General features: G+C 42.3%; 1 protein-coding gene across 1 annotated transcript in view; it reads right to left on the bottom strand.

Moving 5' to 3' along the window:
- LOC126479017 (toll-like receptor 4) overlaps positions 1–26,077 on the bottom strand; it is a 138,068-nt gene that overhangs the window by 98,539 nt on the left and 13,452 nt on the right. The window contains exons 2-3 of the mRNA XM_050103748.1: positions 10,673–10,833; positions 1,227–1,388 (exon numbers count right to left, since the gene is read on the bottom strand). Coding sequence (XP_049959705.1) covers positions 1,227–1,388; positions 10,673–10,833 — 323 coding nt within the window. The remainder of the gene's footprint in view (positions 1–1,226; positions 1,389–10,672; positions 10,834–26,077) is intronic.

Below are 26,077 nucleotides of genomic sequence, written 5' to 3'. Positions count from 1 at the left end.
CATCAGCATAGGCGTGACTTCCAGATTTGCCGTTATTGTGTGTCGGTGTCCGTTCCTGTATATGCTATGGCCGCGGACCTAACCGAATCACACCCGCCCTTCCGTCACTCAGCCCGGCCGCACGTGCGCGGTGGTCGGCCTTAGCTTCACGTCGCGGCCGCCGGAGGTTCATGGCGCTATCTCCGGCTTGCCTGCAGCTCCCTTTATGGCCACAAGATATAACGGCAGCACAGACCTGACGCCACGGCCCTCGCTCTTACTCGCTATCTGTGTTAATATCGAAGTGTTATTGTGTAGATCTTATATGACAACTTTGGGCTTAGAACTTACTGTCATCGACGTACTGTCATCGACGAAAGAAGTAGCTTACAAAACGCTTGTTCGTCCGATTCTTGAGTATTGCTCATCAGTATGGGACCCTTACCAGGTTGGATTAATAGAAGAGATAGACATGATCCAGCGAAAAGCAGCGCGATTCGTCATGGGGACATTTAGTCAGCGCGAGAGCGTTACGGAGATGCTGAACAAGCTCCAGTGGCGGACACTTCAAGAAAGGCGTTACGCAATACGGAGAGGTTTATTATCGAAATTATGAGAGAGCACATTCCGGGAAGAGATGGGCAACATATTACTACCGCCCACATATATCTCGCGTAATGATCACAACGAAAAGATCCGAGAAATTAGAGCAAATACGGAGACTTACAAGCAGTCGTTCTTCCCACGCACAATTCGTGAATGGAACAGGGAAGGGGGGATCAGATAGTGGTACAATAAGTACCCTCCGCCACACACCGTAAGGTGGCTCGCGGAGTATAGATGTAGATGTAGATGTAGAACTTAATTACAATTTGGATTGCACTGTGGATTTGTGAATTGTATTGTGAACTTAATTACGTAGCCACTTGCTATGAGAGCAATAGATGGTGCCTGCTTCAGTGTGAAGAATAAAGGTAAGTAATCTTCCTGATCGCTGGCGCCTTACTTTGAGACTAATCTTTTCTCGGCCATCAGATCTTGCGTCACACCCCGGTCACGTCCTGCTGCCAATTCCAACTTATGTTTGCCACTCCAGGCAGACAAAAAAGTATAAATGGATATTCAAAACAATTTACGGTATACTGCTTAAAAACCCACGGCTGAGACATAAACACATGTCTTACAGGCTCACGGGCAAAATCATTGCTTTTGTGGACAGCAGATACACAGTGACAGCGATAACTTACCTTGGCAAACCTTGACACTCCGGGGAGAGGCTGACAGTAGCTACAGGAACATCCTTGGTGAAGTCGATGTGAGCAAAGCTGTCGTTTGTGAAGAAATTTAGGAAGGTGATGAAGCCAGGAGGCAGATCAGCTTCGGTATGGCTCTCTGTTACGTCGTTGTCCCTGCAGGTAAGTTAAGAGATCTCTGAGATAGAGCAGCTCTCTCTCTCTCTCTCTCTCTCTTTCTTCCACACGCACTCTCTTTCTCTCTCTCTCTCTCTCTGACACACACACACACACACACACACACACACACACACACACACGTGCCCTCACACACGATAAAATCAAAAGCCGTACCAACAGGTAAATACATGTAATTTATTTGCGATAAACGTGATAAATACGCAAATCGTGATAATGAGGCCATTTTTTTTACAAAGCTCGATCGGTTGCGAACTTAAAAGCACAGTGAAATCCGATGAAACTCCAAGCAGATTTTCGCATATTGTCTCTAGTATACCAGTCTATGGCGTCATATCGCTCTTTTCAGTTCTGAGCGCAATGTAAGCACGTGAAGATGCCTAGACAACTGAATCGCCCGCCAAGTGTGAAGTGCGTACTGTCATTCTGTAACGGCACGGAACAGTAATGGGTATAAATTAGAAAATGTTATTAAAACCCATTCACGTTGGCAGAGGCAAACTCAAGTCACGCCAGAGACAAAGGCATAAGCAGGAAGCGAGCCAGCATATGGATTATCAGACCAATTGTGTGATTGGATTGAAGAGTTCATAGATAACAGAACGCAGCATGTCATTCTCAATGGAGAGAAGTCTTCCGAAGTAAGAGTGATTTCAGGTGTGCCGCAGGGGAGTGTCGTAGGACCGTTGCTATTCACAAAATACATAAATGACCTTGTGGATGACATCGGAAGTTCACTGAGGCTTTTTGCGAATGATGCTGTGATATATCGTTGGTTGTAACAATGGAAAATTGTACTGAAATGCAGGAGGATCTGCAGCGAATTGACGCATGGTGTAGGGAATGGCAATTGAATCTCAATGTAGACAAGTGTAATGTGCTGCGAATACATAGAAAGAAAGATCCCTTATCATTTAGATACAATATAGCAGGTCAGCAACTGGAAGCCGTTAATTCCATAAATTATCTGGGAGTACGCATTAGGAGTAATTTAAAATGGAATGATCTTATAAAGTTGATCGTCGGTAAAGCAGATGCCAGACTGAGATTCAGTGGAAGAATCCTAAGGAAATACAATCCGAAAACAAAGGAAGTAGGTTACAGTACGCTTGTTCGCCCACTGCTTGAATACTGCTCAGCAGTGTGGGATACGTACCAGATAGGGTTGATAGAAGAGATAGAGAAGATCCAACGGAGAGCAGCGCGCTTCGTTACAGGAACATATAGTAATCGCGAAAGCGTTACGGAGATGATAGATAAACTCCAGTGGAAGACTCTGCAGGAGAGACGCTCAGTAGCTCGCTACGGGCTTCTGTTGAAGTTTCGAGAACGTACCTTCACCGAGGAGTCAAGCGGTATATTGTTCCCTCCTACGTATATCTCGCTAAAAGACCATGAGGATAAAATCAGAGAGATTAGAGCCCACACAGAGGCATACCGACTATCCTTCTTTCCACGAACAATACGAGACTGGAATAGAAGGAAGAACTGATAGAGGTACTCAAGGTACAATCCGCTACACAACGTCAGGTGGCTTGCGGAGTACGGATGTAGATGTAGTGTGTCGTAAGTGGTTCAGGGCACTGACACGTTACGATACTATAGGCCGATGGAGGATACACATTCAGCAGAAAACCAAAGAAAGCAATACAAGGATATTCGTTAGCTTGTAAGACATGTTGCAAGAAATTGTCTGTTTCACAATGGCACACAGCGAGGAATTGATACAACAGTTAACAGCATGCAGTCATTACGAAAAGGGCCTCGCGTCACAGCCTCACTCCAATTCCCTTTAAATACTTCAGCTCTCCAGCTGTCGTCACGAGTTAATCATTGGAATAACACTCAATCCCATTGTTAAGATATTGCAGTGAATCTATCTCCTACATACTCCAGCACAGACTATGAACTCGCTGAAGATGTACTCAGCGTGATGCTCTTTACCAGATGAACTTCATGCAGCTCGGCGCCTTCCATCTACTGATGGAGGAAGTGATGTCTTCCGACAACACAACATCGCATTGGACTGCGAGCACAGAAATTCAACGAGGAAGCCAGCAACAGGGCCTCCCGGGTGCACGTTCGTGTTCAACCCCAGGCGCTTCTAGGTGCTGAAACCTACCAGGGGGTAGGGAGATCAACCGACCACACGGCTCCCGGCACCAGGTATGTCGCGGATGGGCCGTCAAGAATTATACTAGAATTCTGAGTGGGAATGAGGGCTCTCCAGTAGCCATCCCGAAGGGGCTCAGTGCTCCGTGCTCCTGCTCGCCGACTACTTGCAACGCCGCCGGGGTCTCTGGCATGTAATGTACACTACTGGCCATTAAAATTGCTACACCACGAAGATGACGTGCTACAGACGTGAAATTTAACCGACAAGAAGAAGATGCGGTGATATGCAAATGATTAGTTTTTCAGAGCATTCACACAAGGTTGGCGTCGGTGGCGACACCTACAACGTGCTGACACGAGGAACGTTTCCAACCGATTTCTCATACACAAATAGCAGTTGACCGGCGTTGCCTGGTGAAACGTTGTTGTGATGCCTCGTGTAAGGAGAAGAAATGCGTACCATCACGTTTCCGACTTTGATAAAGGTCGGATTGTAGCCTATCAAGATTGCGGTTTATCGTATCGCGACATTGCTGCTCGCGTTGGTCGAGATCCAATGACTGTTAGCAGACTATGGAATTGGGGGGCTCAGGAGGGTAATGTGGAACGCCTTGCTGGATCCCAACGGCCTCGTATCACTGGCAGTCGAGATGACAGGCATCTTATCCACATGGCTGTAACGGATCGTGCAGCCACATCTCGATCCCTGAGTCAACAGATGGGGACGTTTGCAAGACAACAACCATCTGCACGAACAGTTCGACGACGTTTGCAGCAGCATGGACTATCAGCTCGGAGACCATGGCTGCGGTTACCTTTGATGCTGCATCACAGACAGGAGCGTCTGCGATGGTGTACTCAAGACGAACCTGGGTACACGAATGGCAAAACTTCATTTTTTCGGATGAATCCAGGTTCTGTTTACAGCATCATGATGGTCGCATCTGTGTTTGACGACATCGCGGTGAACGCACATTGGAAGCTTGTATTCGTCATCGCCATACTGGCGTATCACCAAGCGTGATGGTATGGGGTGCCATTGGTTACACGTCTCGGTCACCTCTTGTTGGCACTGACGGCACTTTGAACAGTGGACGTTACATTTCAGATGTGTTAAGACCCGTGGCTCTACCATTCATTCGATCCCTGCGAAACCCTACATTTCAGCAGGGTAATGCACGACAGCATGTTGTAGGTCCTGTAGGTGCCTTTCTGGATACAGAAAATGTTCGACTGCTGCCCTGGCCAGTACATTCTCCAGATCTCTCACCAATTGAAAATGTCTGGTCAATGGTGGACGAGCAACTGCCTCATCATAGTACGCCGGTAACTACTTTTGATGAACTGTGGTATCGTGTTGAAGCTGCATGGACAGCTGTACCTGTACACGCCATCCAAGCTCCGTTTGACTCAATGCCCAGGCGTATCAAGGCCGTTGTTACGGCCATAGTTGGTTGTTCTGGATACTTATTTCTTAGGTTCTATCCACCCAAATTGCTTGAATGTGTAATTACTTGTCAGTTTTAGTGTAATATATTTGTCCAATGAATACCCGTTTATCATCTGCATTTCTTCTTGGTGTAGCAGTTTTAATGGCCAGTAGTGTAACTGTTATGCATGACAGCGAATTGCGGCAGTGTTGCAGAAACTTTGTAGTAAGTAAAGTCGTTCATGGTGCAGGCGGTCAGGGAAGGAAGTGAGTGTCAACTGATGGCCTTTTCCAGTGATTGGATCTGCCTGTTCGATAGAAATCGTTTACGAAGGAAAATTCGGAAGAAGCGAAGAGGAATGTCGTCTTACGTATTGCCCTGTTACACGACAATGCTTAGCCGTACACTGCAGCAGGTTTCAATGAAACCTTAATGCCTAACCTTTCTTCTTCTTCTTCTTCTTCTTCTTCTTCTTCACGCGCACCTGCAGCAAACACATTGCTGCATCGTACTCGATGAAAAGTGTTGGATCACCCCCATACAGCCCGACCTTGGCCCTCTTGGGTTTTCATCTCTTCACTCACATGAACTGCTGGATATGAGGACAGCATTTTGGCACAAACAACGAGCTGTAGACCTGCGAAGAGAAGCACAGGCGGCTGCCTCCTCGACATTTGTGTAGAGAAGTACCTGGGTTTTGCCAAATGCTACAAATAAACCATTTTTGATTTTCTCTGTGTTTCCATTTCGCATCGACTGGACTTCTTCTTTTTCTTTTTTTTTTTAAAAAAAACATTGTCTATGGGAACGGTTCACCATACCACCTGTGGGACAGGTCAACGACTTCTAAAGGACGGTTCCTCCAGGACGGCCTCATTGCCGCTACCGTCTCGTTCCTCGTTCCATTTCGACCGTTCTTCGTTCCTTATGCGGTTTCGTTCGGTCAGCTTCGTTCTTTTTTCGGAGGGTCACTTGTTGTTCGTTCCAGACCCAGCGTTTGCGCATTCTTGTACACGCTCAAACCGTTCTCGAAATATCGACTTCTATTTCTTTGCGTACCCTGCTCAGCGTCTACGACCGATAATCTACAATTGAAATATAATTGTGAAACCAAATTAACACAAGAAGTCCTGATTCTCTGGAAATAGTTTTCGGATATGTTAGTGCGTGTTTCTGAAAACAAAGTGCCCACACTTCTATTTTAGAACTTACGCACAATATTCTTTTTTCAGCTTATGATGCACGGCTTGTAACATTCAGAAGGGATCAAAGCGTAGTCGGACAACATGGAATCGATTCTATCTTGTGTCATCCGCTGAAGACACCGGTTTCCTTAAACGAATTGCGAAAAGTTGAGTGTGACGTTTATTTGGTATTTATGGTATTTATCTAAATGACCCTGAGCACAATGGGACTTAACTCCTGAGGCCATCAGTCCCCTAGAACGTAGATCTACTTAAACCTAACTAACCTTAGGACATCACACAAATCCATGCCAGAGGCAGCATTCGAACCTGCGACCGTAACGGTCGCGCGATTCCAGACTGTAGTGCCTAGAACCGCTCGGCTACCTCAGCCGGCTACAGCTCTGCTCTCTTCGGTTTCCTGCATATTTGCAGGATTTGAATTCATCGATTTCCTAATGCAATACGATGCATTTCTCAAAAAACTCAATAAATAGGTCTTGAATAATGAAATATTTCTAAGGCCTCTTTAGTACAAAATCGCCAGCGTATTCCGTAGTAGTTCAGTGTGTGCCGAACAAATTTGGTAATGGTTAATTCACTTACATAACAAAGTAGGCTGCCGCGGGCGATGTCATGATGATTAAAATGTTTCTGGGTGTTGTAGCGCGTCATAGTATAAAATACTTTGATGATAAACTTAAAACCAAAGATTCGACAGTACTGCAACAGCCTTCTTCAGGGAAAGACTGGATTTGGTGGAGAAAAGGTAGTTCTATGTCACTGGGACATCTTAATGGACGCTTTTGTACAAACGGTCCTAGCTCCTGAATGTTACGCCTCTGTTGCTGGTACGGTATTTATCATTATCTGGCCACAAGGAAAGGTGGAATTGGGAAGCTTCCTTCAACATTTAAACAGCCTGCATAAGAATATACAGTTCACCAACGGAACCTAAACCAACGGTGCATTACCATTTTTGGACGTGGAGGTATGTAGTACTGCGAATGGTACAGTGGGTCACAAAGTGTACCGGAAGATAACCCACACAAATCGGGACCTGCACGAGGAGACTTCAGAAGTATTCAGGGCTACACACGCTGACTGCCCGTGTCTTCCAGATAAGTGACTCAAACAACATCAAAGAAGAATGGAGGGACATACAACACCCGTTTCGCGCCAGCGGCTATGGCAATATTTTAAGAAAGGCGACCAAGGCCAACCGAAATAAAATAAGAGAAGAACGCTGCAAATTAAGCGGGCTGGTAAGCCAAGGAAAGAGAAGGTCTTAACAGAGAATCGTCGGAAAGGAATACGTGGAAAACTAAGTTGAAGCGAGAATATGTGTAAACACTTCAGGCAATAAGTTTCATGGTACTAGAGGGGCTCGTAAAGGAGAGGAACTGTAGGGGAAGAGTGAAAAGTTTTCAATAGATAATCGAAGATTTTTGGGTGTAAGGTCAACTCTGTGATGAAGTGGTTGACACAGAAGAGGAAAGGCACGTCGCACGTTGCACCAACCCAGTCAGAAGACTAATTACCTCCTCCTTCCCTTCCTCACCAAGTGATAACCTCTCAACCCTTTTGACGTGTGGTAAACAGACGTACATCTGTACTGTGGTTCCTCTATTCTGTAGGTGGCGGTCCTGGATGGTATGGCTATTCAACAAGGAACTGACAACAATAATCAAACGAAACTTACTGGCAGATTAAAACTGTGTGCCGGACCGAGACTCGAACTCGGGACCTTTGCCTTTCGCGGGAAAATGCTCTACCGACCGACAGTAGAGCACTTGCCCGCGAAAGGCAAAGTTCCCGAGTTCGAGTCTCGGTCCGGCACACAGTTTTAATCTGGCAGGAAGTTTCATATCAGCGCACACTCCGCTGAAGAGTGAAAATTTCATTCTAGGAACAATAAGCAATGTTACATTCAGCGGTAACTATTGGCAACCCCTGTCATCAACAAGTGTCAGTTGTTTCGGCGACGATGATTTTCCCGACACATAGCCAGGAGCATACAGAACTGACACGGTTCCACATGAATAGGTGGCAGTCTGCAAGACGTCGGAACACTACTTTCACGATAATGACCATAGAAGGTGTGACGAGATTCTAGACAGGCGACGCTGTAAAGGGCATATTTTCAGTCCCCCCTGTAATTTCACAACAGCTCTCACTAGTTTCATATATCTCACGAATGCATTATAAGTTGTATACATTCTTTCCTTCACTACAGTTTTTGTATTTGTTTCATAGTTTTTGTAAAGGTATGTAGCTTCTGTTATCTCTGTGAGCTTTGACCCAGTAGGTAACATTTTATCTATGCAAAACAAGGTCATTACGACTATCGGTAATTTCCAAGAATGTTGGCCTATCGAAGTCGCAAGACGTAAAAGATATATATCGAACGTGCGATTCTAAATCGATCACGCGATTGCGGTGGCGGGCGTTATGATAAATTATTTTTGAGATACTAGGAAAACCCAAACGATTTATGACAGTAGTGAGTGGGATGTATGGTATTGCATTGTGAGGCAATCGGCCGAAGAAACTTCGGCATATTATCACCATCAGATGCTCTGTGGATGCGTTACTTTCAGTTTCTCTGAGGTGCTCTTTGTATCTGATTTGGAAGTTCCTAACGATTTCTCCTAAGTAGAAATTGTGGAATGTAATACATGAAATTTTGTAAATGCCGGTGTTGTGTATGGGATTTTCGAGCTACCTTTGTGGATTTTGTGTTTGAGGCTGTGTGTATTTTGATAGGCAAAGGCGATGTCGGTTTTGTTGAATTATTTATTTTGTTTAAAATGTTTCCTAGGTATCTTGTGGTTACGTATGTGTTCTTCTTTTTCGTTTTCTATATGCTTAGTGCTATTTCTTTATGTATATTCTGCCTTTCTGATTGTGTCTTATTGTAGTATAATTTTGGGGTCATAATCGTTTTCCTGGGCTATGTATTCTAAGATTTTTATTTACTTCTGAACTGCGTCATCTTCTAGTGGCAAATTTATTAATATGTTAAGCATTGTGTGGAAGAATGCGAGCTTGTGAGCTTCTGGATGATTGAGTGGGCATTGATAATATAGTCTGTAGCGATAGGCTTTCTGTAAATTTCGTAGCAATATTTGTATAGGGACAAACCGGCAGGAACTTCAGAATTAGATACAAAGAGCACAGCAAAGAAAGGGAAATAGTCCATCCACATTTATTCAGCATCTACAAACAGAAAAACACGACGTAAAACCTATAAAGGAAGCACTAGAATTACTCCACATTACGCAGAAGGGAGCATTCGTGAACGTCCTTGAGGAAATGGAGATATAATCACATGTATACAGCAACCCTACAAATTTTCTGAACGAACAAACCGAACTAAAGCACAAAAAGTGCATAGAAAACTTTATTCACATTATACATCACGAAAACGTGTAAAGCAATGAATCAGAGATGCTAAGTAACACATATCCATAGTAACAGCGATAACAACATAAAGAGAATAAAACAAAGACATAACAGCAGCATAATTCAAGGACAATAACAAAATTATGACGAAAAAAATAGAAATATAAAATAAAAATCTGAAATAAAGCCAAAACAAATTCCAGACAAAAACATAACTAGAACCAAACCTATAAAAATAATAAGAGACAACCGAATTTTCCCTCCACCACTTTTAAATAATGGTAACTGTGTAAACATGCAACATCGTTGATCCACTGTCATCCAAGCTGTCAAGATAAATAGCATACATAAAAACCAACTAAAATCTCATACGCGTGTCCAGTGTACATCTGAGGAGAATAATTCTAAAAAAGATAGAACATGGCAGCAACGATATTGCATGCAAGGTAAAAACACATAAGATAACTTTTAAGATCATAGTTACAGACCATCATATTAAGACCATCGCTTGCTTATCTATTTACAGACCACCTGATGGTGGCAACATGCCGAAATGGGCTCATCGTGAATAATTTATGAAATAAAAATCATTTAAAGAGCAGTGTAGCTGGCTGATATTCGTAATAACCATTTTATTAAAAGACATATTATGCACTGCGGGCACCAACAAAAGTTATCTTACATATGTTTGAAATGTGCTGTGTTGAGCTGAAACGGTCAAAAATGAGCATGGTACCTTGGATTAACTGTGATAAGAAAGTCTTGTTGTGGATACGTTGTGCATTAAACTGCTAATTACTGGTGATGCTATAGCTGTCATTTACTGACTGTCCGTTGTAAACAGTGTGGGAGGCAACGGAATTTGGGTATTCTAATTAGTTACAGCAGAACGTTGAACTTGATTGAAACTTATGTAACAAGCTTAACTAATCCAGTAGCAGCCATGATTAGTCAAAATCAGGTAATAATGAGAAGCCTTTTGTCACTGGCGAATCTTTTCTTTTGCTGTGGCAACCAAGGAGCTGTCCCTCGAACACAGTAACTATATTTAGTTTAATTGCTCGTGAGTGCGCCAGTATTAACACACATACATGTTATCTTACAGCCCATAAATATTTGTTGTCGTTACCTTATTTGTAAGTGAATAGATGCAATCGAAGCACAGTAGGCATGCTGGTCACTTGATAACGCACCAAGAATGCGGAAATTCATCGTATTGAGCATAATCTTCCGGAAGGACAAAGCATTGTCGTTTTCCTGTTTCTGTTTGACAACCAATTTACAGCTGACCTGGAAAAATACAAGAAGTGTAGTTCAGTATAAAAGCTGGATATTTTTGATTGTGCACACAGTATTTTCCGTGAAAGTCTTCGAAATCCTTGTATTTTGATGCTACATTAAAACGCAACCACAGTCAAAGAGAAATCGTTTAGCACCTTCGCTAGTCCGGGTGTTCGCCGACCCTTCCTGTTACATAATTACATGGAAAGCTGAGCCGCTTCACAGCTACGACAACTTCATTTGTAACATCACTGGAGCTAGCAACTGCACGTTTTATTTGACATAAAAGTCTAAAAGTACTCAGAAAACTTTTATGTCAATTGACTCTGGCGTAGGAAGACTACGCAGTTATACATACCTTTCATTGTCTCTCACAAACATCACTGCCGGTTTGCAGTTGTAGCGCTCCACTTACCTGACGGAGTCTATTAATTAAACCTGGAAAATGGTTTTGGGCTATATGTCTCATGTGTCGAGAATACAACGTGTATAAGACGAGAGATAAAAAAAAAAAGATAGCGCGTTTTATTCCAGTCAGGCAAGAATGCCAAATCCACCAGGCTCAACGTACCATGAAATGCTGCAGTAAGTATACTCTTTGTAGCTCGTGATGTGAGCATCTATTGCCGACAGGGTCAACAGCAATATGGGATTGACACATGTCGTTTAGGTCTATTTTGCATCTTAAAACATGTTAATTCCTGCACCTGGAGCAAAGACCGCACATGTGAGTCCGCGGTTATATTTGAGTTTTCTCTTCTGTACAACACCATCGTTTCAGGAGCCGAAATACGATGTAATGCCACAGACAACGAAGCAACAGAAGCAGAAGCTTAGCATCTTCACGTTGAACGGTGAACGAATGGGTTCCCTTTCTCTCCTACTTCAAAAATTTGTAATGAATTCCGACAGAGTGTTACCATCCAGTCGACTCCATTCCCTTTAATGAACAAGTATAACGCAAAGCAATACAAAAAGTTCAAATGGCTCTGAGCACTATGGGACTTAACATCTATGGTCATCAGTCCCCTAGAACTTAGGACGACTTAAACCTAACGAACCTAAGGACATCACACAACACCCAGTCATCACGAGGCAGAGAAAATCCCTGACCCCGCCGGGAATCGAACCCGGGAACCCGGGCGTGGGAAGCGAGAACGCTACCGCACGACCACGAGCTGCGGACAAAGCAATACAATATAATTCATAAAATACTCTGTTAAATAGAAAATAGTTTTCACAATTTAACATGCTCACGAAAAAATTTTCATATTTAATTCCACCCCTCGATCTAAACAATACAGACGTGAGTTTGCTATTTTAATGGAATAGAGTTGAACTGGGGTGGAAGCGATTTATGTGTGAGACGGAAAACGTAAGTGTTGCTTTGTACCCATCATGGAAAGCAGAACTGACTACCTTCGGCAACTGCGATTTAAACAGCTACATGCACGTACACCTGACCCTAATGTCCCGAGCGAGGAAAGTAACCCACACAACAAGTACATTACCGGATCCCTACATCTACAGCACTCATGAGACAGTCCATCGTTGCACTCCAAATTTATTTCAGGCTTCACTAATAACACAGGTGCTTACCAAAATCCAGTATTTGAAGAACTTGATGTAACTAGTAAAGACTGCCAGTCGTGCTTCTGAGAATAAGTGTTCACCATCTGTAGCATCATCGACAAGACCGATTAGGGTCATAAAGTACAGAGCTGCGTGGAAACTTTGAATCAGAGGCCAGAAGCTTCTTCGACCCCGTATGCTGCACATTCCTCGAGCCATGGGGCAGGGGGGGGGGGGGGGGGTAGGGGTACCGGGTCTCGTTTAGTACATCAAGAGTCCACCACACACAGGAAGCGTCTACATGGGTAGCGGGTGCTGTGTGGAATAGAGTGAGCGGTTTTTTTTAGGTTGAAGGGTCTCAGGAAAGAACAAAGAGAGTTTCAGTCTCAAAGGGTGAAAGTCAAAAACAAGACAAGGGATGACTTAGGAACCTTTGGTATCATGGCAGCAAACTGTTGCAGCTGTGCTGGGACAGAACCAGAGCTCCAGGAGCGAATGGAAAGCACTTCAGCACAGATTATTGTAGGTACTGAAAGCTTGTTAAAATCGGAGGTAAGTTCAGTCGAAACGTTTGTACAATGGACTTAATAGTTTTCAGAAAAGATAGATTAAACACAGTTGATCGTGACATGATTGTTGCTGTTAGAAGTAGTCTACCCTGTAACGAAATTGAAGTAGATACTTCTTGGTAATACGGATAGAGATTATACTTGAGAATCGTAACAAATTAATAACTGGCCTCTTTCACCGACCTCTCGGCTTAGATGATGCAGTTACTGAACAGTTCAAAGAAGACTTGAGTCTCATTTGAAACAGGTACCCCACTAAAATTCTACTTTCATTTTATTCATATGTCGCAGCTTCAAACGTGACTGTATTCATTACACTGGAGGTATGAATTAAAAAACGCCTTCAGCCACAACTTTTCGTGTTTTAAGTACACGATGCATCTCGGATCCTGTGGGTCCATTATCACGTATAATTTGTTTTAATACAAGCTTTATTTTTTCTCTTGAATGAGATGAAATACATATTCCAGCCACGAAAAGGTTTGATTTTAGGTTATGAATTTCGTAAGTCAAACGCGGAAAATATGTGCGAAATAGTGGGAAGGATGAACCCCCAAAAATCCAAGAAAAGCGATTTTAACGTTCTAGCACCAGCATACATTCTTTTCTCCATCGTTTTCGTACATATTACTTCATTCAAGAGGCACATTCGCATACACAAGTTTGGATCAATTCTAGTGTCCGATTCCACTCGTCGGCTTTGAGCAATGACGTCATACCTAAGGCACTGATGCTACATAGAGGCAATCTTTGGAAGCAACTGATCACAATCGTAAACAAACGAATGTAGCATACAATCAACTTTCAAACACAGTTGACGTGATTAATTATTTGGCCACAAATTACACCGACAAGAATAAAAGGTAACGAAAATAAATAAGAACAGAAAGAGAGAAGTATACATGTATGAAATAAATTATTATCGTAATTATGCGAGTAAGAAAAGCACAGAGAACCTTTAAACCCAGTAAAGTATAGCGCATGGTGAAGTCATAATATTATGAATCAGCGTTAACTTTTAATACTAATTATTGAGTGTAAAGGGGCGATTACAAAAGTAACGAAAATTGACAAAAAATAGTGTCTAACAAATACTGGACTGGTAACTGGAACTGACCTACGTGGGTTACTTCTAGTTACCGATTCCAACTATTTCACGGTTCGTTATTTACATTTTTTTAACAACAAGTGTGTGCACTAAAGTGTTACGGATTACTACATATGGTATTAGTTTCTTCATTACTTTAAAAAGAGAAAAATTTGGAAGCTGTACCTACAGTATTTATTAGTAGTAGTTTTGAGAGAATAGGAAATCTGGAAATCTTACAAAAACATAATCCACAAATTTACTACAAAAATGTCCAAAATTATGAACCATCGAAAAGCTGGAATAGGTAACTAGAATTGACCTCCTGTATAGGTCTCTAGTTACCGATTCCTGCCATTCGTTGATTCATTAATTAGATCGTTTTTTCAGCACGCGTGTGTGCTAAAATGTAGCCTAATATGATTTTTGCATTTTTAATTGCTCTCTGAACTACAGAAAAAGTTACTAATAGTGGAATCGGTAACTCATGCTCATAAATCAAGGGGGGTAGGACGTCAAACTGGCCGACTTGGAGCAGGAGAGGCACCACAGGACATTTTATTTTCAACTGTCTATACTTTTACAAATAAATTCATAAAACTTTGTCACCACGACCAGGAAGGATTCAGGATTCACGCTCATAGCAGTTGAAGTTCAAATATAGAACAAAATATTTTTTTCTACATGTGAAACGTCATAATTTTTTCAGTTAGTATTGGCTGCATTCGTTGCTATAGGTACACTTTTCTTCATAACTAAGGGAGATTCGTCGATAAATTTTGCACAGCATACAAACCATACGTACAGGTGTATGAAACTCTAGGATTTTCCAAATCTATTAAAAATTGTGCTAAAAATTGAGATAATTAACCATAAAATTTGAGTTTTTTCTAAACATAAAGTTTAAAATGTAACAGCTCACTCATTTTTTCATTAATTATATAAATTCTAGGGTTTCATACACCTGTACGTATGGTTTGTATGCTGTGCAAAATTCATCGAAGATTCTCTCTTACTTGTGAAGAAAAGTGTACCTACAGCAAAAAATGCAGCCAATAGTAAGTGAAAAATTATGAAAGTTCACACGTAAAAAAAATTATTTTGTTATACTTTTGAACTTACATTGCTATGAATTTGAATCCTGAATCCTTCCTGGTCGTGTCGACAAAGTTTTATGAATTTATTTGTAAAATTATAGACAGTGGAAATTAAAATGTCGTGTGTTGCCTCTCCTGCTCCAAGTCGGCATCGTTTGACGTCCTACCCCCCTTAAGGCTAATTGCAGAATGTGGTGCCACACGACGTGGCACTACACAGAACTGGCGCTAATAGCATAGGCACATAAGGAACACACACGACACAGATCTGTAAGTCCACGGTGTTGGTGATAAGTTGAGAAAACCGTACAGAAACACATGTGCTACAAAACGCCACTGTTTCCTGCACATGTACCCCGACATCAATATGGGATATGATCACCATGCACACGTGCACAGGCCACACAACGGATTGGCATACTCTGGATCATGTGGTTGAGCGGCTACTGAGGTATAGTCTCTCATTCTTGCACCAGTGCCTGTCGGAGCTCCTGAAGTGTCGCAGGGGTTTGAAGACGTGCAGCGGTACTTCGACCGAGAGCATCCCAGACGTGCTCAATGGGGTTTAGGTCTGGAGAACAGGCAGGCCACTCGATTCGCCTGATATCTTCTGTTTCAAGGTACTCCTCCACGATGGCAGCTCAGTGGGGCCGTGCGTTATCATCCATCAGGAGGAAGGTGGGACTGGTGCAAAATGACGTCCCGATACACCTGACCTGTTACAGTTCCTCTGTCAAAGACATGCAGGGTTGTACGTGCACCAATCATAGTCCCACCCCACACCATCAACCATGACATCCATACAGGTCCCTTTCAAGGACATTAAGGGGTTAGTATCTGGTTCTTGGTTCACGCCAGATGAAAAACCGTCGAGAATCACTGTTCAGACTATACCTGGACTCGTCCGTGAACATAACCTGGGACCACGGTTTCAATGGACATGTACTGTGTTCTTGAAACCAGGCTTTACGGGCTTTCCTGTGAACAGGGGTCGGTGGAATACACCTTGCAGGTCTCTGGGCGAATAAACAATGTCTGTTCAGTCGTCTGTAGACTGTGTGTCTGGAGACAACTGTTCCAGTGGCTGCGGTAACGTCCCGAGCAAGGCTACCTGCAGTACTCCGTGGCCATATGCGGGCACTGATGGTGAGATATCAGTCTTCTTGTGGTGTTGTTCACTGTGGGCGTCCCATACTGTAGCGCCTGGACACGTTTCCTGTCTGCTGGAATCGTTGCCATAATCTTGAGATCACACTCTGTGGCACATGGAGGGCTGGTGCTACGACCATCTGTGTTTGACCAGCCTCCAATCGCCCTAGTATTCTACCCATCATAACGTCATCAGTATGTGTTCTTTGAGCCATTTTCAACAAACAGTCACCATTAGCATATCTGCACACTTACTCGCTGCACCGTACTCTGACATGAACCAACACACCTCTGCATATGTGGACTGCTGCCAGCGCCACCGTGCGACGACCGCAGGTTAAATGCACCGCATGGTCATACCCCGAGGTAGTTTAAGCCCGCAAGCCGCCCACCAGAGCGTTGTTTCACCATGTATCAGCATTATCCTTAATTTATGAGTATGATTGTATGTAGAAGGTCAGTTCCAGTTAACAATTCCAATTTTTGTTTTATACTGCAGTAGTTTTAGAGAGCAGTTACAAACGTAAAAATAGTATTACGTTTCAGTACATACAACTGCAAAAATAATTTACATCTGAATCATGGAACGGTTGGAATCTGTAAATGGAATTTACATACATTATTTAATTCTAGTTATCGATTCCAGTATTCTTTTTTTTTTTAGATATTCGTTTGTCATGTCCTGGCTTAGAATTTAGTGTGTCGGTTTCTCAACATTTTAAGCTACTGTTTCGTATTTATTGTCATTCATTTTTCTCATTTTTCTGATACATTTTAGTTTCTCCTGCCCAGAACACCCATTTTCCCGCGCTTCTCTCGTTAGATTCAATAATTTATGTACAATTAATGCTATTTTATAACGGTATGACTTCACCATGCGCTTTACTGTAATGCAATTTAAAGGTTCTCTGCTTTTTTAGTCACTAAAGTACGTGAATACTTCCTAACAGGCATGGAAATTTGTTTCTAATTCTTGTTCTTAATTATTTACGTTACTTTCAGTTCGTTTCGATATAATTCAAGACTAAGTAAACAAGTCTGTGATTGTTATTGCAATTTTATCGTATACTACATTCCTTTGTTTACGAGTATGATCCGTTGCTTTCACAGATTGCCTATACGTACCGTCTTTGCCTTAGGTATGACGTCATTGTTCAATGCCAACGAGTGGAATCGGACACAAGAATTTATCCCATGTTTGTAAACACTTCACAGATGTTTTTGTACATGTGTGATCAAAGATGAATATACTCATAGTGTTTAAGATATAATTATTAAACACTTGATATATGCAGGAAACAATTGACATGTGCAGGAAATAACTTTAGAATCGGTCTTTAAAATTACTGAAATAGCTGTGGCTTGCGAAATCTGTTTGTTCATTTAATACAGATTTTGGTATTTTGATTTTGTGGCGGTATATCTCCAGTTGTTCTAACAGATTTAGGGTCTTACCATTGGCTTCATTATGTAGTACTACCAGATTGTTTTCTAGATTGTTGATGACATGTTTCGTTTCCAACCTGTGTTGTGCAATGACTGATTTTTCGAAGTGGTTGAGCCTGAAAGCATTTACGTGTTCTTGAAAACGGGTTTTGAATTTTCTGCCTGTTTTCCCTACATAGAAGCCAGGACAACTGGGCCATGATACTTTGTACACTCCACTGTTATTGTATGTTTGCGTATTTGATTTTATATTATGGAAGAGTAAGTTTCCTAACTTATTGTTAGTTGAGAAAGAAACTGTTACATTTTTTTTTTAATGTTAGAAATTTCTTTGTGATATGGGGTGCAGATATGGGATATTGGTGAATATTTTCTCTTCTTTCACAGTGTGGCCATTCGTTATCTTGCTTTTGTGTATTTGTCTGTCTAAATTGTCAGTTGTTTTGGCTGTGTAGCCATTGCTTATAGCAATGCTCTTTATTGTGTCTATCTCATTCTTGTGGGTGTTGTATTCTAAATCAAGGGAGTGTACTCTGTGTAGCATGAACCTAAATGCAGCATGTTTCTGTGTGGTGGGATGGCATGGTGAGTTGTCCAGTGTTATGTCTGTGTATGTGCGTTTACTGTGTGTGCTGAACTTATGTTTTTGTTGGTGGTTGGTGATTTTAATATCCAGGAAATTTATGCTTTTGTTTTTCTCATGTTCTATTGTGAATTTTATGTTTTTGTGGAAAGAAACGGTAGAGAGACGGCTTGAAGGTGGTTCATTGAACCCTCTGCCAGGCACTTTGTTGTGAATAGCAGAGTAATCACGTAGATGTAGATGTAGAATACTGCTAGTAGTTTAACGGTCTCTTCTTTTATTCCATCAAATAGCAACAAGGTATCATCAACATATCTCCAGTAATATGTTATTTTACTTTTGAGTCTATTGTTTTCATTAAAGAACTTACTTTCCAAATGATAAGAAATATGTCTGTCAATTCTACTTGGTGATAACTCCAATCATCCGTCGATAGTTGACGAAATTGCATGTTTACAATCGGTGGCGGGCATAAAAAATCGTCTGAAATCTTGCTAAATGCTTTCTCCGAAAATTTTTTTGAACAGTTAGTTCAGGAGCCTACTCGAAGTGTATATGGCTGCGAAAACGTACTTGACCTCCAAGCAATAAATAATCCCTTGCACATAGGGAGCATTATGACGGGTACAGGTATTAGTGACCACAGCGTTGTTGTAAAGAGACTAAATACCTCCGATCATTCGAACCCATCAACCAAATCCACCACCATCCGTTTAAAAATGCAGTTAAAAGTTCATTTCACGCCTTCCTAAGAGACAGCCTCCATTCCTTTCAAATTAACTATAAACGTGCTGACAAGATGCGGCTTAACTTCAAAAAAATAGTATCAACAGCAAAATACCAAATAAATTAATAATAAGTGTATCTGACCCCCGTCCCCCACGGTACACAAAAATAGGCAGAACGTTATTACAGGAGCGACGAAAAAACCATGCAAAATTTTACAAAACTTGAAATCCCCAAGAGTGGCGAAGTTTCACAGAAGCTCGAAACTTAGCGTGAACTTCAAGACGAGATTAACTTCTCATGGTTGGGGTTAACAGTCACGTAGAATTTTTTAAAGGACATGTATTCCCACAACTGCAATATCAGCCTTTGGGCCATTTTCAAGTGGTAATGCAAAAGATTTGCTTCAGCATATGTCAGACTTTGAAATCCTTCGATAGGTACAGATGTCATCATCAAAAAGGCATATCCTCCGACATGTATAGATGTCATCGTCAAAAAGACTTATTTTTGACGGTGACAAATATACTTGTCGGAGGATTTTAAAGTCTGGCGTATGTTGAAGCAGTCTCCTGCAATACCACTTGAAAATGACCTATCGGCCGGAATTGCAACTGTGAAATAGATACTTTCTACAGTCAACGGCGAATATGAAGTCCTTAAAAAGTTCAAGATGAGATGCTTTTAATAGTTTCTGAAACGAAACCCTGTCTTGAAATCTGACAGAAAATCAAAAAAGATTCTAGTCGCATGTGAAGTACGCCAGCAGCAAAATGCAATCAAAACCTTCACTGCGCGACAGAGAAAGTAATGTTACTGATGACAGTGCCACTAAAGCGGAGTTCCTAAATACAGTTTTCTGAAATTCCTATACCAAACAAGACGAAGTAAGTATTCCAGAATTCGATTCAAGAACCGCTGCCAAAGTGAGTAATTTGCAAATAGATATCCTCATTGTAACAAGTCATCTTAAATCACCTAATAAAGGCAAGTCCTATGGTCCAGATAGTATACCGATTGGCTCGAAGAAAGAAAGTTGCACCGGACTGGAAAATTGCACAGGTCATACCGATACTCAAGAAATGAAGTACGAATAGTCCGACAAACTACAGACCAATACCAGTGACATCGATTTGCAATAGGGTTTTGGAACATACACTGTTCTCGAACATTATGAACTACCTCGAGGAAAACAATCTCTTGACACATAGCATGGAATCAGAAAATATCATTCTTGTGAGACACTACTAGTTCCTTATTCTCATGAAGTAATGAGTACTGTCGACAGGAAACCTCAAATTGAATCTTTATTTATAGATTTCCAAAAGACTTCTGATACCGTTCCCCACAAGGGGCTTTTCATCAAGCTGCGAATATCGCTTCAGTTGTGTGACTGGATTCGTGATTTTCTGTTTGGAACAGCACAGTTCGTGGTGACTGATGGAAAGTCATCGCATAAAACTGTAGTGATATCTGGCGTTTCCCAAGGAAGTGTTATCAGCCCTCTGTTAATTCTAATCTAACAAAAAAGAAGAAACGATTTAGGAGGTAATCTGAGCAGCCATCTTTAAAAAAATGGATTTATGAAATAATCTGAGCAGTCATCTTACATTTTTTACAGATGAAAGTGTCATTTACCGTCTATTAAAGACATCATATCAAAACCAATTCCAAAATGATTTAGACATGATATCTGTATGTTGTGAAAAGTAACAATTGACCCTAAACAATGAAAAGTGTGAGGTCATCCACGTGAGTAATAAAAGGACCCCGTTAAATTTCGGTTTCACGATAAACCACAAAAAACTGAAGGATGTCGATTCAATTAAATACCTAGGAATTATAATTACGAACAACTTAAATTGGAACGAGCACATAGGTAATATTGTGGGGAAGGCAAATCAAAAACTGCGTTTTGTTGGTAGAAGGTTTAGAAGAGGCAACAGGTCTGCTAAAGAGACTGAATACACTACAATTTTCCCTCCACTGCTAGAGTACTGTTGTGCAGTGTGGGATACTTACCAGATTGAACTGACAGTGGACATCGAAAAAGATCGAAGAAGAGCAGCTCGTTCTGTGCTCGCATTGTCACGTAATAGGGGGCAGAATTTCATAGATATGATACACGTGTTTGGATGGCATTCATTAGAATAAAGGAGTTTTTCGTTGTGGGAGAGATTTTCACGAAATTTCAATCTACATTGTTCTTCTCTGAACGCGAAAATATTTTTTTGACACCCACCTACATAGGAAGAAGTATTTAAATTTTCGTTTTCCCCGCGTGCTGTTCAAGAGTGGAACGGTAGAGAAAGCGGTTCGATGAACCTCCTTCCAGGCACTCAAGTGTGAATCGCAGAATAGTCATGTAGAGGAATTACTTGACTTTTTCGGTCTCCTTCACGGCCCTCATTACGTATAAATAAGGAAAATATCTAGTGCGACATATGTAATGTCTCTGAAATTCTGTAAGAAATGGCACAGATGCCGAGGCTGACCAGTGCGAAGAACTAGTTAAGTATAATATTCGGCACTTAACTAATAAAATTATAAATTTATCTTGTTATGACTACGTAGGATTTCCAGACATAATAATTCTTGGTAGTCATCTATTCTATACATTTGTCTATATTGCAGATGAGTAGAACTTTACACACTTAAATCTGTAAGCACCTTTTCTTAAATTAAAGAGAAAATGTAAAATATTTAATTCATTTATCGTACATATTGAGAGAAAAAAAGCAGAAATAAAGAAAAAACTTCAACTTGTTTCGGAATTTAAAAAACTGTAGTCTGAAATCTACAAAAGTGTTCTTATCCCAATAGGATCTACGAAACATATTGCTGAAGTTCTTGCAACTAATTAAAATAATATTTAAACTATATGACAATGTAAATACGAGTGTGCATCACCGATCTGTCCTAACAGAGATTAAAACTGAAATTTCACTCAACGATACTTTTCAGCAGACTGGAAGTAGGTACACTGTGTTTATCCGCCAGGAAGTGACAATCAGCGCTTACGCCGTTGCTGGGTGAAAAATTCATTCTGGAAACACTGGGATTAGTTCCAGCGCTCTCGTATACCAAATAGGATGTGTAACATATGATCATGCGTCTCTACACATAAACTTCCAGTATTAGTTCGAACACACGAAATATCGTTACGAATGTGACTTTACTCTCTGCTGCTGTAGCCACCTAAGCTACATCTAAATAATAACAAGTAATAATTTTTATTATATGCGTGGCGGCATATTAAAGAGCTGCAAAATACGACGCCAGGTACGTGACAGAAAGTGATAAAGTAAGTGATGCCTTTGTAATTCAGCAAATGCCGAAGTCCTCGTATAGAAGCACTCGAGTACAAGGGGATTATCGAGTAGTATTAATAATGAAATGGCCCAAGAAACTCTGGCAAAATCTTGAATGTGAATGACCTCTCCGGGATGCTTGTAAACATGATGGACGTAAGTCTAATTAATTTCCATGTCCTAGAGACCGAATAGTGTATTGAGGAAATGATAACTGCACACTGTACAATTCTGAGTGCGTAAAATCTTTAAACTACCCCTTGGGATGTGCTACTCTCAAAGAACAATCATATGACAAGATTCCAAAATTGGAACGGGTCCTTCTAGATCTCATTAAGAGCACAAGGTGCCGTCAAATGCAGGTGGTGACTCACGTCGGTACAATGATGTGTGTCGCTTTGGATCGGAAAAAATTCTCTCTGGTTTCGAGTGGCTATCAGAAGTGGTAAAGGTTGCCTGTCTTGCTTGCGAGATGAAAGCAGAGCTCACCATTTGCAGCATTGTCGACAGGACCTATTGTGGACCTCAGGTACAGAGCCGAGTGGAGGGTCTGAATCAGGGGCTCAGACGGTAGACTGCAGATTCCTCGACTTGGGCGATAGGGAGGTGTGGTTTCTTGTTCCGCTAAATAGGTCAGGAGTGCATTACGCGCAAGAAGTGGCTACACGGGTAACGGGGGCTGTGTGGCGTGGACTGGGTGCTCTTTTAGCTTAGAGGGCCTCAGGGAAATATAGAAACAGCCTCAGTCTTGGAGGGTGCAGGTAGAACACAGGAAAACGTAGATCTAGTAACCACCAGTATAGAAGTTGTCAATTGTCGTAGCTATGTTGGGAAAACACTAATGCTCAAATCTTTACAGGCATTGGAAGTTGGCTAAAGCAGGAGATAAGTTAAGCCGAAATTTTTGCGAAGGGCCTAACGCTCTTCAGAAAGGATAGGCTAAATATAGTTGGCGGTGGGGTGTTTGTTGCTGTGCATTGTTTTGAACGGCCAGTGTCGGTTGGTCACAGTCAGTGTGCTCCCTGCCGCCGTTGGCTAAGCAGCTGCAGCAACAAGTCGTATACTCCAAGCTCACTCATTTGTTACATAGTTTAATTCTTAATTTCTTTGCGTGTTTTTGGTACTTGCATTGTTTAATTCATAAATTTCGGGCGTATTATAGTATTTGAGAGTTGTAGCATCGCGTTTTAGTACCTGAATAGTGTAAAATCTCGTAGTCTCCTTCCGCCGCCGAGCAGTGTGTCAGCAGCGCGCAAGTAGCAGCATTACTGCATTTACTAGGCAACCTTGTATTTTAATAACCGTTTAGATTTTGTGTCGATTTGTTTGCGCTCTCTGGAGATTAGTTCAGACGTTCTTTGCACAGCCGGCCGCGGTGGTCTAGCGGTTCAGGCGCTCAGTCCGGAGCCGCGCGACTGCTACGGTCGCAGGTTCGAATCCTGCCTCGGGCATGGATGTGTGTGATGTCCTTAGGTTAGTTAGGTTTAAGTAGTTCTAAGTTCTAGGGGACTGATGACCTCAGATGTTAAGTCCCATAGTGCTCAGAGCCGTTTGAACCATTTTTTTTCTTTCCACAACAGTTTTTAGCATGGATAGCGACTGCAACTGCTGTGTTCGGATGCAGGCTGAGTTGGCATCCCTTCGCGCCCAGCTTCAGGCAGTGTTGGCTTCGGTCACACAGCTTGAGGCTGTTGCCAATGGGCATCACTGTGGGGGTCCGGATGGGGGTTTGTCAGGGACGGCCAGCTCGTCCCACGCATCCCCCGATCGGACTACGACTGTGGTTGCCCGGGATACTCCCCGCATTGAGGCTGATCCCCCACCTGTGGTAGAGTGGGAGATCGTCTCAAGGTGTGGCAGGGGGCGAAAGACATTCCAGAGGGCTGAACGGAAGGCTTCTACAGTTTGTCTGACGAACCGGTTTCAGGCTCTGTCTCAGGCTGATACTGATCTTCGGCCTGACTGGCTGCTTGTCCTGTTCCAGAGGTTGCCCCTCAGTCTGCAAGATCCGGGCGGTCGCAGAGAATGGGCTTACTGGTAGTTGGGAGCTCCAACGTCAGGCACGTAATGGGGCCCCTTAGGGATATGGCAGCAAGAGAAGAGAAGAAAACCAATGTGCACTCCGTGTGCATACTGGGGGGAGTCATTCCAGATGTGGAAAGGGTCCTTCCAGATGCCATGAAGGGTACAGGGTGCACCCATCTGCAGGTGGTCGATCATGTCGGCACCAATGATGTGTGTCGCTATGGATCGGAGGAAATCCTCTCTTGCTTCCGGCGGCTATCTGATATGGTGAAGACTGCCAGTCTCGCTAGCAGGATGAAAGCAAAGATCACCATCTGCTGCATCGTCGACAGGACTGACTGCGGACCTTTGGTACAGAGCCGAGTGGAGGGTCTGAGTCAGAGGCTGATACGGTTCTGCGACCGTGTGGGCTGCAGATTCCTCGACTTGCGCCATAGGGTGGTGGGGATTCTGGTTCCGCTGGATAGGTCAGGAGTCCACTACACGCAACAAGAGGCTACACGGGTAGCAGGGGTTGTGTGGCGTGGGCTCGGCGGTTTTTTAGGTTAGATGGCCTTGGGCAAGTACAGAAAGGGCAACAGCCTCAACGGGTGCGGGGCAAAGTCAGGACATGCGGGGACCAAGCAGCAATCGGTATTGTAATTGTAAACTGTCGAAGCTGCGTTGGTAAAGTACCGGATCTTCAAGCGCTGATAGAAAGCACCGAAGCTGAAATCGTCATAGGTACAGAAAGCTGGCTCAAGCCAGAGATAAATTCTGCCGAAATTTTTACAAAGGTACAGACGGTGTTTAGAAAGGATAGCTTGCATGCAACCGGCGGTGGAGTGTTCGTCGCTGTTAGTAGTAGTTTATCCTGTAGTGAAGTAGAAGTGGATAGTTCCTGTGAATTATTATGGGTGGAGGTTACACTCAACAACCGAGCTAGGTTAATAATTGGCTCCTTTTACCGACCTCCCGACTCAGCAGCATTAGTGGCAGAACAACTGAGAGAAAATTTGGAATACATTTCACATAAATTTTCTCAGCATGTTATAGTCTTAGGTGGAGATTTCAATTTACCAGATATAGACTGGGACACTCAGATGTTTAGGACGTGTGGTAGGGACAGAGCATCGAGTGACATTATACTGAGTGCACATCCGAAAATTACCTCGAACAATTAAACAGAGAACCTACTCGTGGAGATAACATCTTGGACCTATTGATAACAGACAGACCCGAACTTTTGGACTCTGTATGTGCAGAACAGGGAATCAATGATCATAAGGCCGTTGCAGCATCCCTGAATATGGAAGTTAATAGAAATATAAAAAAGGGGAGGAAGGTTTATCTGTTTAGCAAGAGTAATAGAAGGCAGATTTCAGACTACCTAACAGATCAAAACGAAAATTTCTGTTCCGACACTGACAATGTTGAGTGTTTATGGAAAAAGTTCAAGGCAATCGTAAAATGCGTTTTAGACAGGTACGTGCCGAGTAAAACTGCGAGGGACGGGAAAAACCCACCGTGGTACAACAACAAAGTTAGGAAACTACTGCGGAAGCAAAGAGAGCTTCACTCCAAGTTTAAACGCAGCCAGAACCTCTCAGACAAACAGAAACTAAACGATGTCAAAGTTAGCGTAAGGAGGGCTATGCGTGAAGCGTTCAGTGAATTCGAAAGTAAAAATCTATGTACCGACTTGACAG

Source organism: Schistocerca serialis, chromosome 1 (assembly GCF_023864345.2).
Source record: "Schistocerca serialis cubense isolate TAMUIC-IGC-003099 chromosome 1, iqSchSeri2.2, whole genome shotgun sequence".
In the NCBI taxonomy this organism is placed as follows: Eukaryota; Metazoa; Arthropoda; class Insecta; order Orthoptera; family Acrididae; genus Schistocerca; species Schistocerca serialis.
Note: the sequence above shows the minus strand (reverse complement) of the source record. Positions and strands in the feature narration are given on the sequence as shown.